At 37.8% G+C, this 16812-nt stretch overlaps 1 protein-coding gene across 1 annotated transcript; it reads left to right on the plus strand.

The window, feature by feature from the left end:
• Window positions 1–1117: 1117 nt before the first annotated feature.
• Window positions 1118–16564, plus strand: WSB1 (WD repeat and SOCS box containing 1). Its single transcript, XM_007937348.2, has 7 exons — window positions 1118–1157; window positions 9714–9845; window positions 11664–11764; window positions 14005–14177; window positions 14733–14846; window positions 15825–15932; window positions 16405–16564. Exons 1-7 carry the CDS (start codon window positions 1118–1120, stop codon window positions 16562–16564), a joined length of 828 nt encoding a protein of 275 aa, XP_007935539.1.
• Window positions 16565–16812: the final 248 nt, after the last annotated feature.

Raw genomic sequence — 16812 nt, forward strand, 5'->3', positions numbered from 1 at the left:
TGTGTGTTGTCATCTGAGATCTCTCAAAAGTTCTACTTGACTACTTAACTTTTTCTCCGTCAGTATCTGCGGCATATTTCAAATTCCCGGCCTTCAGGGTCCTCCTCTGGAAGGAGGTTTCGAGTCTTCCGCTGCAGCCCTGGGAGTCCTGGGGGGGGGGGGTAGGCCCAGCTGCCGAGACCACCCAGGCTAAAGGAAGCTTATGGAGGGCCAAGTCTCTCTTAGCCTTGGGCCCGGTCACCTCCACCATTCCTAAAATCAGCTGGCTTTTCTCAGGCATAACTACGGCCAGACAGTTGGGGTGCAAAGATCCTAATCCTCATCAATGCAATATCGTTCCCCGGCATGTGGGAGGTGAGGAGCCAGCCAAATCCAGTTAAAATCTCAAAGGTATTCTTTGTTCTTTTAGGTTTAGCCACTTTAACTCCATGCAATATTTAAGGTATGAGCTAATTTATTTTTATCTTTAAAATTTTTTATTGTGGTAAAATATATACAATATTTACCATTACGTGTACCTTTGCCCTTTTTAAAGGCCTTCAATTTATAAATCCCATGCTGTGAAACTGTGGCTCGGGAACACGAAACCAGGTTAAATGCACAGGCAGTTGGTTCCTACTCAGTCGTCTGACCGTGGCTTGCTTGGGGTTTACGGGTCCTCCTCCGCCTCCGTCCTGCTCCAGGTCTCCCCCGCTTGTCCCCTCGGACAACGCCCTGGCCCACTGGGAGGCCGTCACGTATTGTGCGTCCAGAGGCGCGACTTCAGGCGCCAACATCACGAAGCCCCGCCCCCGCCGCCGTGATATTACCCGGGCCGCCCGCCATTTTGTCTCTAGTCTCTCGTTTGCAGTCCGCAGCGTCGGGAGAAGGTTGTTGGTCCTTGGGTGTGAGGCAGGGACCAGGGTCTATTGTCTGTATTTGACTTCGTAGTTTGGTCCGAGGGCTCTCGGAGCTTTCCCGGGGCAGTAGGCGAAGCCCCAGCGACCGCCCTCCCCCATCCCCTCCGTCCCCGGGATCGGGAGGGACCGACCCCCGCGTCACGCCCCTCGTCGGTCGTTGTTCTCGTCTCTCTTGTTGCGTCCGCCTCGTGTCCCCGGAATCAGACGGTGCCCCATAGATGGCCAGCTTTCCCCCGAGGGTCAACGAAAAAGAGATCGGTGAGACATGGGGCGGACTTCCCCGAGGTTTGGCGGGTGAGGGGTGAGCGCGCGGGGGCTCAGGAGTGGAAAGGACTCCCCGGAGGCGGTTGGGGAGGGGACATCTCTTGATTGAGGGAAGAAGAGTTAGCGGGGCCAAGCCTTTGAGCGAAGAGGACGGGAACAGCCCTACGATGGATGCTTCCTGAACGATAACTGGGCTCAATATTGATGGAGCGCCTATTGAGCGCCTGGCATTAGGGAGGCGGATGAACGAACGTGTATCTTAGAGTGAAACCCGGGCGATGGGTGGCGGTGAATCCGGGGCCCAGCACTGCATCGGCCTCCGGGTGGCGGAGGCGGGCGCTCGCTCGTCTGAACCCCGTTTTCCTCATCTGGAGGCCACTCAGGGCCGCATCCTGTGATTCTCTTGCTCGGAGACTGGGGCGTCGAGTGGACAGAGAAGGGGTGTGACTGGGCAAGTGTTAGAGACTTAAGGTTAGGATGGGAAAACAAAATCTGTGTGTTTTGAGCCGTAAACGAAAGCAGGGGGCCTTCATGCACCCCAGACACTCAATGAGAAATGTGACCGAAAAATGCCAACCGCCTAGAAAAAGCAATTATTAAAAAAAAAAAAAAAAGACAGTGGTTCCGGGGAGGAGACTCAGAATTATCTTTCATACACTTATGGGAGGAGCACAATGGTTGGGTGGGGTGACAGAACGAAAGCTGTTGTACGAAGAGTAACTTCTGGAAAGGCTATCTTAAAGACTGGTTTTCAGGCTAGTGTGCACGTTGAAGCTTAAGGGTTCAAGACTTACCCCAGGACTGGGTTGAAAGCACCTCACATTGCTTGAATTCTCTCACTAAAACTAACGAATAGCTTGAACAACTTTTAGTGGGAAAAAGGGGTGCTGTGTATTGACTGATAGGCTCAATTACAGTGAACTTACTGTGGTAATTAAAAATTTAAGGTGACCATTAAGCAATCTTTGCATTTCCGTACTTAAGTAAAAAATGCTTTTACTAAAACACATGGAGGAGGTGTTTCTAGAGAAGAGAAGTAGAACTAACCAAAACGCCCTTTATCCTGTGTGTGGGTGAATCTTCTAGATCTAGAAACAGCTTAGAATTCTGGACTTTCCTTCCCTTAGCCATAAAGTTGAATGTTTGGTTAGGAGTCGACTTTAACCTCAGTTTTAATAACTTTCAAAGATTTAGAGAATACACAAAATGTGTCCAATTTTTATTTTAACTGTACTTTATGTACTTAACTACAGTGGGGCATAAAACTCAAAAGTTCTGATCTTCTGTCCAGTGTGCTTTTACCCCCCACCACATAGTGTTATTACAGATGAGTGATCTTTTCATTTACTTACTTTACTTCATCTTGAAGTACCTTTGAAAACTTTTCCAGTCCTCTCTTCTAACGGATGAGTAGAGGTGCTTGATATACATACATGGTTCATAAATAAGAACCATCCACACACAATGTAACCTTTTATTTTTCTTTTTTTTCACCCATATTTAGGTCTTAATGTTATTACCTGGCTATAATATAAAGTGGGAGTTCTGGTAGCATAGTGCCTAAGGACTGCTAACCAGAAGACTGGCATTCAAACCACCAGCCACTCAGAAGGAAGGTTGGGCAATCTACTTTTGTAGTAATACTGCCTCGGAAACCCAAGGAGGGGTTGCTGTGAGTCGGGTCCGACTTTCTGGTTTTGAAATTTTAGGGAAAAATGTGAGGAAGTTGAAGGTGCTAAGTCTGGTTTGCTTTGTTCAGCAGTGACTCAGATGATATCTCTAGTGTGCAGGTATTAATAACATAGTGTTACATCTTATGGCTGAGTTCCCATGGCAGGCTTTACCTTTATACAAGGATATTAAATCATAAACTTCATAGGATACTATCATTAAACAGTGCAGGTAATGTAATAAAGATTTGTCTGCCTCCCTCCAAAAGCACTTTATTATTAAACCTTGTGCTAGGTATTTAATGTTATACCAATAAGTATTTAAATTGAGATACTTTGAGAAGTCATTTGGTATTTCTGTTAACAAGGAAACACTATGAAGGCATTTTTTAGATACATGTTATTTCATGTGTTCACTATTTCATGATCTTTGCCTTTGGAATCTGTTTTGTAGTTAATTTATTACCTGTCTTTAGTCAGGAGGGGTTTTGTGATTGTGGCCAAGGTAAAAGAAGAAAAATGCCTTGTGATCTTAAAATACAGACTGAAAACACGAGTCTCCTCTGTGGGAAATTTTAGTCTTATACTTGCTAAAACAAAACAAAAAAACCCACTGCTGTCGAGTCCCTTCTAGTTCGTAGCAACCACCATTGGGTTTCCAAGGCTGTAAATCTTTATGCAAGTAGATTGCCTTACCTGCTTTCTGTGGCTGGTGGATTTGAACTGCTGACCTGGTTAGCGGCCAGATATGTCTTAGGCACTATGCTACCAGAGCTCCTTTATGCTTGCTAAAGGAGAGCTGAATTCTAGTCTAATCTAATGACATTGAATGCAAAGGCTGGTCCTTTATTTTTTGAGATAGAAATGTCATTAGTATACAGGCAGTCACGGGGAATACAAATAAGATCAGTTACTACGTGTCTTTAAGTTGAATATTTAGGTAGATTGGAACAAATGCATACGGTTCTTTTTAGCCTTACTATATATAGTGCAAGGAAGTGCTGTGGTAGAGTAGTACCTAAGGCACTTGACTGCTAACCAGAAGGCTGGCGGTTCAAACCCACCAGCCACTCCTCGGAAGTAAGATGGGGCAATCTACTTCCGTAGTGATACTGCCTCGGAAACCCAAGGAGGGGTCGCTGTGAGTCGGGTCCGACTTGATGGCATATAACAACAACAACAACATAGTGCAAGAAAGGAGGCCTGGTGGTGCATTGGTTAAGGCATTCTACTGCTAACGAAAAGGTCCGTGGTTCAAACCTACTAGCCAATCCACGGGAGAAAAGATGAGGCAGTCTGCTTTGGTAAAGATTTACAGCCTTGGAAATACTGTGTGAGGCAGTTGTACTCTGGCCTGAGGGGTTGCTATGAGTCAGATGGGCTGTGGGTTTGATTTTGTTTTTTTAAGTGCAAAAAAAAAACCTCTAAGCCTTTTCAGTGCTATAAAAGCTGCAAGTGCAACAAGGTAAGTTGATTGTGAAGAATTTGTTACTAGTGGTGGTTGATTCAGTGGTATCACAATGAGGACAGATTTACGTAGCATTAAAGGGCAAGTTGTAAGCTCAGAAGGAGGGTTGGCGATCTACTTACTACTTACGTAGTGATACAGCCATTGAAACCCAAGGAGGAGTCTTTATGAGTCGGGGCTGACCCAAAGCCACATAACAACAACAACTTGAGTTGTAAGTGGGACATTTGTAGGGACTTAATGTACACATCTGGTTTAACCAGAAGCTGCTTCTTTTTAAGATAATTTATATATTTTGCACTTGAATTTTTAACTTTTTTTGTGAACTTTGTGTGTTTTCTCCAGAAAATTTATGAATTTTAAAAAGATGTCATTTAATAGAAACTTAAGTTTAAAAATAAAAATTATTTAGGCAGAGGTTGCAAACTCAGGGGCCCTGGCTCACTTGTTAATATATTGAAGAACTGGGTGAGGAACATATTTAAATCACTTAAGAATGGGAATTCACACATGTGCTTTCATATTTGTTCAATAAATATTTACTGCTATAGTAGCTGTTGATACAACACACATTCATACTGAAAATGTCACCAAATGAGCATATTTTGGGGAATTGTGTATATAGCTACTCTAGCATTTAGTTGGACAGTTTAAGCCAAAAATGCATAAAAATACATTACACTGTAGAGTTGACAGCCACAAAATAGGTAACAACGAAGCTGAACAATAATAATAAACTGACAATAATTTATAACAGGAAAAGAAAAGCAAAATTTGGAATCGGGACCAACCTAAGACAGTATTAGACATACCCTGATAAAAGAAGTTCCTTTTCCAAAATTGAGGAACTTGCAGCTGACTTTCCGTGTGTACAGTAGGAGCTTGTTGAGCGTGCTTCTTGTAAAATACGGAAGTAAAATTCTCCTTACGCTCTAATAATGTGCCAGTTTTTGTCATAATGCTAAATTTAAATGATCCTGAATAAATTTAAAGTGTATGAAATTGTCCTTAGTCTTTAGGGACCAAAAGAATTACTGTGCTTCTAGTTTTGGATCAGTTTGTGGTCCCTTAGGAAGACACGTGAGAACTACTATTTGAGAATTATGAATATAATGAGTTTTAAAGTGTTGGTTAGACAAAATCTTTAAGCCCCTTTGAGTTCTGAGGGTTTTGTAATTTTGTGATCTGGGTCTGAAAGATACTCGTGTTAGAATGGACTGTTTTCATAATGCTTTCCTTTGAGTAATGGTGTAGTATTTTATAATGGCACATGATTTTTGAAAACCAAAAAATTTAATTTGGAAGATAATTTTCTTGCCAAGTAACTTTAGTCTCTTGGATTTTAAATAAGGTAGTAATTTGATGAAGATATAACATAATACAAAGACCTCAGAAATTGCCAGCCTTAATTGGTCATTAGCAGTTCTGGTGGCATAGTGCCTAAGGCATTTGACTGCTATCCAGAAGGCTGGCAGCTCAAACCTACTAGCCACTCCTCAGAAGGAAGATTGGGCAATCTACTTCTGTAGAGATAGCGCCTCGGAAACCCAAGGAGGGGTCGCTGTGAGTTGGATCCGACTCGAAGGCATTGTTACTTGAGCAGTTTTTTATTGCAGCTTTCTAAAATAACTCTTGCATCTGCGTCTGGAAATTTCAGAAATACCACTTTTACCACAACTTAAAGATTCATTGGGAGCTCTAGTAGCATAGTGCCTAAGGCACTTGACTGCTAACCAGAAGGCTGGTGGTTCAAACCCACCAACCACTCCTCGGAAGGAAGATGGGGTAATCTACTCCTGTAGTGATACTGCCTCACTTGGAAACCCAAGGAGGGGTCGCTATGAGTCAGGTCCGACTTGATGGCACATAACAACAACAACAACAAAAATTTATTATCAGTAAGGGGTATTTACACCATGTATCTCCCCTAAGGGAGTAGAAAGCAAAACTCTAGCCTGTCTCCATAGAAAAGGGGAAAACTCAGTAGGGTATGGTAAGTCTCAAAGTAATACGGAGACGGTCTAAAATTCATTGATTATAATGATATATGTGTTTTTTATTTTTCTCTTTAGTGAGATCACGTACTATAGGTGAACTTTTAGCTCCAGCAGCTCCTTTTGACAAGAAATGTGGTCGTGAAAATTGGACTGTTGCTTTTGCTCCAGATGGTTCATACTTTGCTTGGTCACAAGGACATCGTACAGTAAAGCTGGTTCCGTGGTCTCAGTGCCTTAAGAACTTGTAAGACACTTCTTCTTTGTACTTTGTATCTGTTCATGGAGTTAAGTCTGGGGTAATAAAGTATTTTGGTATTTAAGACTTTCCTTTGTAGATACTGTTGTAAATGTATTTGAATTATAGGCAGTATACTTACTGGAAAATGTGTGTAAAGGACTGTCTGGCCTTTGACAGTATAGACTGTTTTCTCAGATACTTTTGTGTCTTTAAGTTTTTCTGTGAGTTAAAAGGCTGATCACTTGTACCTTGTTAGTGCAGATGTGTTGTACCAGGGCAAGTGACCTTTACCTTTTTGGATTCACTTTGGATTTCACGGCAGAGGCTTAAATAATTTTATTAGATAACAGTACTGTATAAATGATGAAGTTACTTTTTAATGTATTTGCAGTCCCTTTGCTTGAGGTTAATTGAATTGTATATTTTTGGAAACTTTTCTAAAATGTGTTATATATGAAATTTAATCTTGCCCTGCTTTTAATTTATAGTCAACTTTCATGGTTATATTCATTAATGTTTTATTATATGTTGCTTTAGATATAGCAAGTATGGGATTTTGTCAGATGCTTGAGGAAAATTTAGAAGGTGAATAAGTTATTAAATTTCTTTATTTTTTACTTTGTTATCTCAGCCACTGAGAATTTCTTCTTTTCCTTCTTTTTATTTTTTAATTTTTGCAGTGTTTTCTCCCCTGAGAATTTCTTTAATGATCTGAATTTATTCAGTTATACTCTATTAGCCCAAATAGCAACTTTTCACCTTCCCATCTGTAGGATCTTGTTATCCAGTATCACTGTAATCATATTGAAGTTGAAGTTACTTTAATAAACAAGCAAAAAAATACTATGACATTATTCAGTACCCATAGGAGTCCAGCATAAAATAGTTCAATTTCAATCCTTTTCTTCCCTCCAGTCTCTTGCATGGCACCAAGAATGTCACCAATTCAAGCAGTTTAAGATTGTCAAGACAAAATAGTGATGGTAGCCAGAAAAATAAGCCTCGTGAACATATTATAGACTGTGGAGATATAGTCTGGAGTCTTGCTTTTGGGTCTTCCATTCCAGAGAAACAGAGTCGCTGTGTAAATATAGAATGGCATCGTTTCAAATTTGGACAAGATCAGCTACTCCTTGCCACAGGGTTAAACAATGGGCGTATCAAAATATGGGATGTATATACAGGTATGAATTCTTTATTAAGCTGTTTTTTGGTCATAGTTTTAAAAGCAGACCTGATTATTTTGTGATGCAGAGCACTACTCACACACACTGGGATATAGGATTTGAGGGTTTTAACTGAAAAGCGGGAAGAGTATTATGACTGTGTGTTTATAATTTTCCTGAATAGCTTTTATTCAGCTCATAGTTTTATTTAGGAAAACTTACGGAGTTCACACTACTTGATCACTCTTAGAAGAATATTATAAAAGGATGGGGATATCTAGGAGATACTTGGTTAATTACCACTTATCAACTAGTAATTTAATTTAATTCTCTGACTTAAATACCAAGGCATTTTCTTACATACTTTTTCAGTGGTTGATAGGTTAGGGGCTTCCAAAGTGATCCTGGCTTCAGCAATCATTATGTAATCTTTAGAAGGTTTTAGTGAAGGTTTATCTGAAGTTTAACGAGATAAGTTGCAAAGTTAAATTCTCTGGGCAATTAAAAGCAAATGTAAATAGTAACCAAAAATTTGTGAGTGGTTACCCATATCTGTGTGAAAATACATACATTCATAGAACACATAGGGGCACAGTTATGGAAACTTTTTAGACATCTTCACACCCCTTTGTGGCACTGAGTTACTGTGCTTGAAGGCTAAAGACCATAGTGTTGGGACATATAGGTCAGTTGGCATAATGTAGTTCATAAAGATAATGTTTTACATCCTAATTTGGTAAGTAGCATCTGGGGTCATAAAAGGGTGCTTTAAAGATGCAATTATTGGTCTCTTCCTGTCTGGGGCAGAGGAAACAGTGAAGTAAACAGAAGACTCGAGGGCCATAGGACTAATAGCCCACACGAGCCACAGCCGCCTCTAGCCTGAGACCAGAAGAAGTAGATACCACTACTGCCTGCTCTGACCAGGGACACAATAAAAGGTCCTAGTTAGAATGGAGACCAGTGTGTAAAACAAAACTCAGTCATAAAAAGACTAGACTCCCTGCACTAGTAGAGAGTGGAGAACCCTCCCGATTGTTGCCCTACCACACCCTTTTAACCTGGGATGGAAGCTACTCCCAGATTACCTTTCAGCCTAATAATAGATGGGCCTACAAAATAAACAGTAACACCCATGGGAAAAGTGCTCCTCAGAACAAATTATACAAAATCAAATAGGCAATATTTGCCCAAAAGCAAAAATGAGAAGGCAGGGAGGAGCAGGGACACTGGAGGGATGGAAATGGGGTGAATGCTGGCGCATTGCTGGGATAGCAACCAGTGTTAAGGACAATTTGTATATGGATTGATGAATGGGACACTAATGTGCTGTGCTAAGTTTCACCTGAAACACAATAAAATGTTTAACAAAACAAAACAAATATATTGTGTACTAACTACTTAAAGCAAGTTTCTGACAATATGTACTCAAAATTTTGAAGGAGTAAATGAATATTAAAATGATAATGTACATTTAGCACAGTAAGTGATACTAACATAGAGTGGGGATAAGGAGTCAGGAAATTTGATTAAAAGCGCGTAGATTTTCCTAGAAAGCAAAATTCTTAGAGTACTAGATGGGTAAAGTCTATGTTGTCACTGAGGTTGTGTTCAGAAATTTAGGTTGTTGTGAGACAGTATGTATCTTGGGGAGTGCAACAGTCCATCAGTAATACAAGCAAAGGAAATATTTTACATTTTTTAATTCTACTATACAAAGATTAGAAGATAATAAAGGATTTTTTTATATTAACTTGATCCAGGAGTTTATAGTTCAGCAATTCTCTTTTCATTTTTCTGATAAATTTAGGCTTTGTTATCTTGGAAAGAATCCATTTTAATACCATGTAGATAGTGAATCTAAATCACTTGGTCTACTAGTCAGGTGCCTAAGAATTTCTATTCATTTACCTTTTAAGTGATAAGCAGCTCATTTTAAAAAAAGGAACTGGTGAAAAAAAATATTAACACTGTCTTTTTTATTTATTTTTAAATTTCTTGTTGTATTTAGGAAAACTCCTCCTTAACTTGGTGGATCATACTGAAGTGGTCAGAGATTTAACTTTTGCTCCAGATGGGAGCTTGATCCTAGTGTCAGCTTCAAGAGACAAAACTCTCAGAGTGTGGGACCTGAAAGATGATGGTATGTCCTTTTCCTAGGCTGTAAAAAACATTAGTTCTTTGATATTACTGTTAAAAGAGGTATTAGGATCATCTTAGACAGTTATAAGTGGCATATGATCAGAGTTACCTTTTATCTGCTTAATCCTTTGGTCTTTTTCCCAATACAGATCAAACAAAAACATAAACAGGACCCAGGATAAGAGCCAGCAGTTGTTCTGTGTAAACAATCTGATATTTTATTCAGAAATTAACCACACAGATCTCTATCAACTATTTGAGGACAAAATGTGGTTTAATTTTAGAGTTTTACAAAAACTTTCTGTGTCATTTTCTTTTAAGGGGACGTTATTAATGTCCTGCATTTGGTTAGTGAATATTTAAGTAGACCTTGAAGTAACAAAAAGATAATCCAATAAAGTTTAAATTAAACATGATTTGCATGCCATAATTTATAACATGTAATGCAAAGAAATTCTTTTGTTAAAAGTTAAAGACACTTTTTAAATATGTTAGAAAGCTATGTTGGTATCAATAGAAAGGTATGAGAGCCTTTTCTAAAACTTTAATGTTTGCGATGCTTAAAAAAGTTTGAGAGGCTACTTTGTTTGAGTGGACCAGAGTTAAGCATCTCTTCCCCCTTGTAAAAGAGTTTGCGTTTTTAAGAGCCCCTAATAAAATCGTAGGAGCTCTGGTAGCATAGTGCCTAAGGTACTTGACTGCTAATCAGAAGGCTGGCAGTTCAAACCCACCAGGCACTCCTTGGAAGGGAGGTTGGGCAATCTACTTCCATAGTGATACTGCCTCGGCAACCCAAGGAGGAGTCGCTATGAGTCGGGTCCAACTGCATGGCCCATAACAACAACAACAAAATCATTTATCTTTTTTAATTAAAGCTTTGTATTTAAAAGAGATCTGTTGGTGCACTTAGATCTATAACTTGGAGGTACGTAGGCTTGCTCAGAGGTAATATAGTTTAAATTGAAATGTAGTAGGAGGCAAAACCCTCAGATTTGGAGAAATTGTTCCAGCTGATGGGTAGTAACCATTGTCTGATAAAATAATACTGGAACGTTACCAAACCATGAGGTACTTCCTCTGCGTTTTATCAGTGTTTGGATTCCTTAGCTATGGACTGGAGAAATGATCCCAACCGTTTAAGTTCTTTGATAAATTTTTATATTCTTTTGTATATTAAATTGTGTTTACATACCCCGACATATTTTCAGTTATGCACATAGGTTTTTAAGAATAGTCTCAGTAAAATTTTAAGTACCAAAAAATAGGAACTTTATCTTATTCTTAATTGTATCTTCAGTGCCTGGAACAAGACCTGGAGTATGGTAGGTATTCAGTAAGTATTTGTAAAATTAAGAGTTAATGTAGGTACTGTGAGTAATGTACAAGGAGCTTTGGCATGACATGTTAAATTATCAAAATGGAAGAATGATGAAAAAGCATTTTGAAGATTTTAAACAAGTCTTTTAACTTTGCTGTGTTCCCATTCATGGAATAGGAGGATTGAACTCAAAGGACAGTATATATTTAAGGTTTGTGGATAGTGCGATCTTCGTATAATTACTCAACTCTGCCTTTGTAGTGCAAAAGCAGCCATACATAATATGTAAAGAAAGGAGCATGATTGTGTTCTAATAAAACAAATAAAAAGCTTTACAAAAATAGGCACTGGTGTAGATTGCCAAGCCTTGCTATCGTGAATAATACACTAGATAACGCATGTCAGCTATAGAAGTTTGTAATTCAGTGATTTAGTACCATTTTGAAGTGCTATTCATTTGAAATGGATTCTAGGGTTAACACATAACTTCTTTTTGTTCAGGAAACATGATGAAAGTATTGAGGGGGCACCAGAATTGGGTGTACAGCTGTGCATTCTCTCCCGACTCGTCTATGCTGTGTTCAGTTGGAGCCAGTAAAGCAGTATGTATCAAAGTTCTTGTACATTCATTGTGACTTGGATTTGTAATAATGTGTGCATAATCATTTTAAATCTAAGTAACCTATTAAGTCTGTGCTCGGTGTCATGAATATCCTAAATGTTTTATTTCATGATGGGGGAGAATTTGCATGAAGGAAATTAATATAGTTACTGATTGTGAAGTGAGAAATTGGATTGCTTTTAGTTAGAGATACTATTCATAAAATGAAGGGTATGTCACATTTATTTTTTGTAAGATCTAGGAAGTTTATATGCTGTAGAAGAGATTAGTCCAAATGTTAAGACATTCCCTTGCTAATTACTTTCTCTGTTGTTCTATTTTTTGTCCAGTTTGCTGTTTTTAAAGTTGAGTCCCAGCTGGTCCTGGACATTTAACTGAAAAAAAGTAACTTAAAAATCTAATAAGAATAAAAATAGCCCTCATGTATGTCCTACAATGAAGTATAGATGAAAGTTGATATTGTCTTACATAGCATACTTGTAGACAGCTTCAATAAATGACTCTTCGGAGAGTTTTGCTAATTGATGAACTCTCTTTTAGTTGTCTATCAGCTCTGTGTTGTATAAAGAGATCTTATTAGCTTCAGGTATTTATGAAAATGATTGATGTCCAAATACATGTGTTGATCACAATATACTTTGAGTTAATGGGGGATGGGAGGCTGGTGAAATGCATTTTATTTAGCTAAGAATAAGAAGTATGTTAAGGTAGTTGCAAATGTTGGAAGTTTAAAGCAAAATACCTAGTTTAGTTCTTTAAAAATCATAGGAAGATCAAAGCTAGATGTTGACATTGCTATTTTAGGCTGTGTGTTTTCCATATGCTTCTGCTTTCCCTGTCACAGGTGGTGGCAGCAATATTGGTGTGATTGAGGTTATGCTGGCACCACTCGCACACAGGCGCACAATGGTGTTAGCTGGGCAGAAAGAGTGGCATCTCTGGCTACCGGGCTGGGGGCGACCTTTACCGTAGGATGAAGTAACCTTGCATTCGGCTGCAAGGTGTACTGTACGTACACAGGTGCTGGTCGATGTCCACTTTCTGCTTTTCTTTCTTTCTTTTTTTTCTTTTTTAAAATAATTTTCCCCACAGTGAAACCCACTGACTCCGAGTAAATTTATCTTCCAGTTTAATGGAATTAGAAGTCTGACAAATGAAACCAATTTAATGTAAAGCAGTTTGGCTTTCTTTCAAATGGTTTCTCTGCTATTTTTTAATTCTTTGAGATGCTAGTGATAACTTAAGTCTTTGATCTAATTTAAAATTTATATTTATTTTCCTTTAGAAGTAATACATTGTGTCTGTGCAGAAAAAAAAAAAATGTAGCAAAAAGGATTGGTTTACTCCAAGAGGAGGGGAGAGATTGTGTTCTTTGGATTGTTATAAACTTCAAAGCTCACATTTAATATTAACAGATTGAAATATACATTAAATCCTCCTTAGAGCTATTCTGCACAGTCTAATACTGAGCTTTAAAATCTAAAACTATATGTAAACTTGTACTTAAGTAATTTAAATGTTTTATACTTACAATGACTAATGATTGTGGTCAGTTTGGGAAAAATAAGATTGGTATATCTTGATTCAGGAATTGTTGCGATTGTATTATTTTCATAAAATAGCATTTTCATTTTGTAATGTGGTGTAACATCCTTGTTGTTTACCAAAGAAATTTCATTTGGCTGTGAAAATTCTCTTTGCTTGCAGTATCTGTTTCTCTTCCTAGGCTCACGTTGGTGATCCAAGCCTATTGTAAACAAGTGATTATCTCAAAGGGAGATGCCAATGGAGTAACAATTTGTTAACCATACGTTTTCTGTCTGTATATATTTTTTTTAATTTAGTAGTTTCTGGAAAAAGGAAAAAAAAAAAAAAAGAAGGGTTTGTAATACTTAACCCTATTTATTTCCATATATTTTAATTAGTTTTTGAAATAAACAGATTTCAGTATAATTTTGTGGTTAAATCGCATTGCCTTTATTTTGTGTTTAGGCTTATTTTTTGATTAACATTTAACAGAAGCATTTGAAATAGATTTTGCATGTCTGTTTTAATTAACTTAAAAGACTGATTTTAATCTATGACACTGAGCATATTTTAATTATTCATAATTTATAATGTTTAATATAATCTTAATTAATTTAGCATTTTTAGTTTAAAATGTACCATTTTTGCTTCTGTGTGCTTGAATGAAGCTATAACATTGCCTTTTTATTGCAGGTTTTCCTTTGGAATATGGACAAATACACAATGATACGGAAACTAGAAGGACATCACCATGATGTTGTAGCTTGTGACTTTTCTCCTGATGGAGCTTTACTGGCTACTGCATCTTACGATACTCGAGTGTATATCTGGGATCCACATACTGGACGCATTCTGATGGAATTTGGGTGGGTATAGCGTGAATCATTTTAGTCCATAATTTAACTCTGGCTATTATTATAGCTTTAAGAAGTTGAATGAATGATTAGAATCACTAACATTAAAGTCTAACATAATTTTAAAATATGTTGTTATTTAAGCTCTTAAATAATGCATATCTTTAGATACAAATTCTAAAAATAAATTTGTCTTTCTTGGTACCAGTCTTGATATTTAACTGTTTCTGACCTTCTAGAAGCAATAATTTATAATATTTAACAGTTTGGCAGGTCTCTAGTATTTCCATGTTGAGGAAATAGTTAAAACCAAAGTTAAACCCAAACCAGTAGTTAAAAAATGTAATCTTAGTGTCTTAAACCACTTTTTTATTTAAAAAAAAAAAAAGAGATCAGTAGTTCTTTCAAGGCCCCTTTCATTTAGTTTGGACATACCATCTCTGCTCAGTCTTCTCAGCTGTGTTCATTAAGTACACTTTAAAACTTACTCAAAGATGGATGCGCTTTGTACCTAGGTAGTTTTGTTTCTTGAAGTGACCCTATCACTGAAAATATGTTTGCCTGCAGGCATCTGTTTCCCCCACCTACTCCAATATTTGCTGGAGGAGCAAATGACAGATGGGTGCGCTCTGTCTCATTTAGTCATGACGGTCTACATGTTGCAAGCCTTGCTGATGATAAGTGAGTGTGTGAATTATAGCCTTACTTAATTATTAAAGATTTCTTTTGATACTTCTTAAGCCTGGGGTGGGGGAAATTTTCCTGCAATTTGAGTTTTAGTGTCTTTCTGTAGGCAAGGACTTGAGGGATCTTTGATAGGTCTTAAAGTACATTGGCCTGAATAATATTTATGTAAACTAAAGATAATGCATGCCTTTCCCTGTGTTTCTTATATGGTAACCAGTTTAGACAAACTTGGGCAGATGTTAATTGGCTTTTGGCTCAGCTCACAGAGATTTTTTTCAGTAATTATCTTATAAAGATTGAAGCAGAAGGAAATTTTCCAAAGTGAAACAAATGATAAAAATACTGTATCCACTGAGAGGACTAAAGTATAGGCAGTCCCCAATATATGAACGCAGTTAAAAATGAACCTTCGTAAAGCCTCTTATTAAAAATTCAAGTTACATACAGTGAATTGCAGTAACAAATGTGTGGTACTTTGCGATGCTCATCAAAACATTATTATTTTTGTATTATGTTAAAGATGGTTTTAGTGTATCTGGAAGTCTTTATTGTTTTTTATGCATAGAAAGGTACACAGTATACTAAGACAAACGTTTGACTAACAGGTGTTAGACATGAACCAAACCTAATTGTTCCAACTTACATACAAATTCAACTTAAAGACAGACTTAGGACCAGAACTTATTTATTATTTATAAACTGGGAACTGCCTGTATGAAAAAGTGAGGAGAAAGCTTCCAGTTGTGAACATACAGACCTGCAAAAGGAAGGCAGCTGTGCATTGTAGTCTCTTAAGTGTGAATTGATCCAAGTTACTAACTGGTGGATAGTAGACCATAACATGTTTTATGAAACAACAGTTATTGCCTGCTACAGTGCTCTGTGTGTGTGTATTTCTTTCTGAATTTTAACAGTTACTTTTACCTGAAATACCCTACTAGATTGTCACTAGACAATTCATTTCCTTTCCAGAATGGTGAGGTTCTGGAGAATTGATGAGGATTATCCAATACAAATTGCATCTTTGAGCAATGGTCTTTGCTGTGCCTTTTCTACTGATGGCAGTGTTTTAGCTGCTGGGTAAATATATTTTTATATTTTCTTTAAAAAGCAGTTGAAGGTGGTTTTAGTCAAAGTAGCCAGTGGGTTTTTTTTTTTTTTTTTCTGTTGGTACTCTTTATAATATTGTCACTTTGTGACAGATCATTGGTTGGGTTTCATTAATTAGGTTTTAATGTAAATCTTACACACATGATGATAGTTGTTTGACCTATAAACCAACCAAAGAAAACCCCCACTGCCATCAAGTCAGTTTCAACTCATAGTGATTGTGTAAGACAGTAGCATTGCCCTATGGTATTTCCAAGGCTGTCATCTTCATGGAAGCAGGCTGCCAAATCTTTCTCCCACAGTACAGAGTAGCTGGTGGATGCAGACTGCCAACCTTTACATTAACAGCTTAGTGCTTTAAACACTTTGCCACCAGGGCTTCTTTAGAGATACTGAAACACATGCTTGAGTGACTGAGCTTCTGGTTTTTGTTTTCATTTAGGACACATGATGGAAGTGTATATTTTTGGGCCACTCCAAGGCAAGTTCCTAGCCTTCAACACTTATGTCGTATGTCAATCCGGAGAGTGATGCCTACCCAAGAAGTTCAGAAGCTGCCGGTTCCTTCCAAAGTTCTGGAGTTTCTCTCCTACTGTATTTAGAAGACTCTGCCTTCCCCAATAGAAAGGACAAACAGAATACCCTTTACACAAACCTCAAGCTTTACTGACTTAAGTATCTGTTTTAAAAGGTCTAAAAGATTTATTTGATGCATTCTTGTATTGCATTTTGATCAGTTGAGCTTTTAAAATACTATTTATGACTATAAGAGGAATAAAGTCCAACTGTGAAAACATATAAACACATGTATATATTTAGATACAAGCTGCTATGTGTTGAATGAACTCTT

This window comes from Orycteropus afer, unplaced genomic scaffold (genome assembly GCF_000298275.1).
Source record: "Orycteropus afer afer isolate SDZICR_OR568_19922 unplaced genomic scaffold, OryAfe1.0 scaffold00042, whole genome shotgun sequence".
In the NCBI taxonomy this organism is placed as follows: domain Eukaryota; kingdom Metazoa; phylum Chordata; class Mammalia; order Tubulidentata; family Orycteropodidae; genus Orycteropus; species Orycteropus afer.

What these genes read in the sequence shown, in the direction of transcription:
- WSB1 (XM_007937348.2), top strand. Translation starts at nt 1,118, where the DNA reads ATGGCCAGCTTTCCCCCGAGGGTCAACGAAAAAGAGATCG. An exon ending in CGCATTCTGATGGAATTTGG is followed by an intron (nt 14,178 to 14,732) that starts GTGGGTATAGCG and finishes GTTTGCCTGCAG; the next exon opens with GCATCTGTTTCCCCCACCTA. An exon ending in GCAAGCCTTGCTGATGATAA is followed by an intron (nt 14,847 to 15,824) that starts GTGAGTGTGTGA and finishes TTTCCTTTCCAG; the next exon opens with AATGGTGAGGTTCTGGAGAA.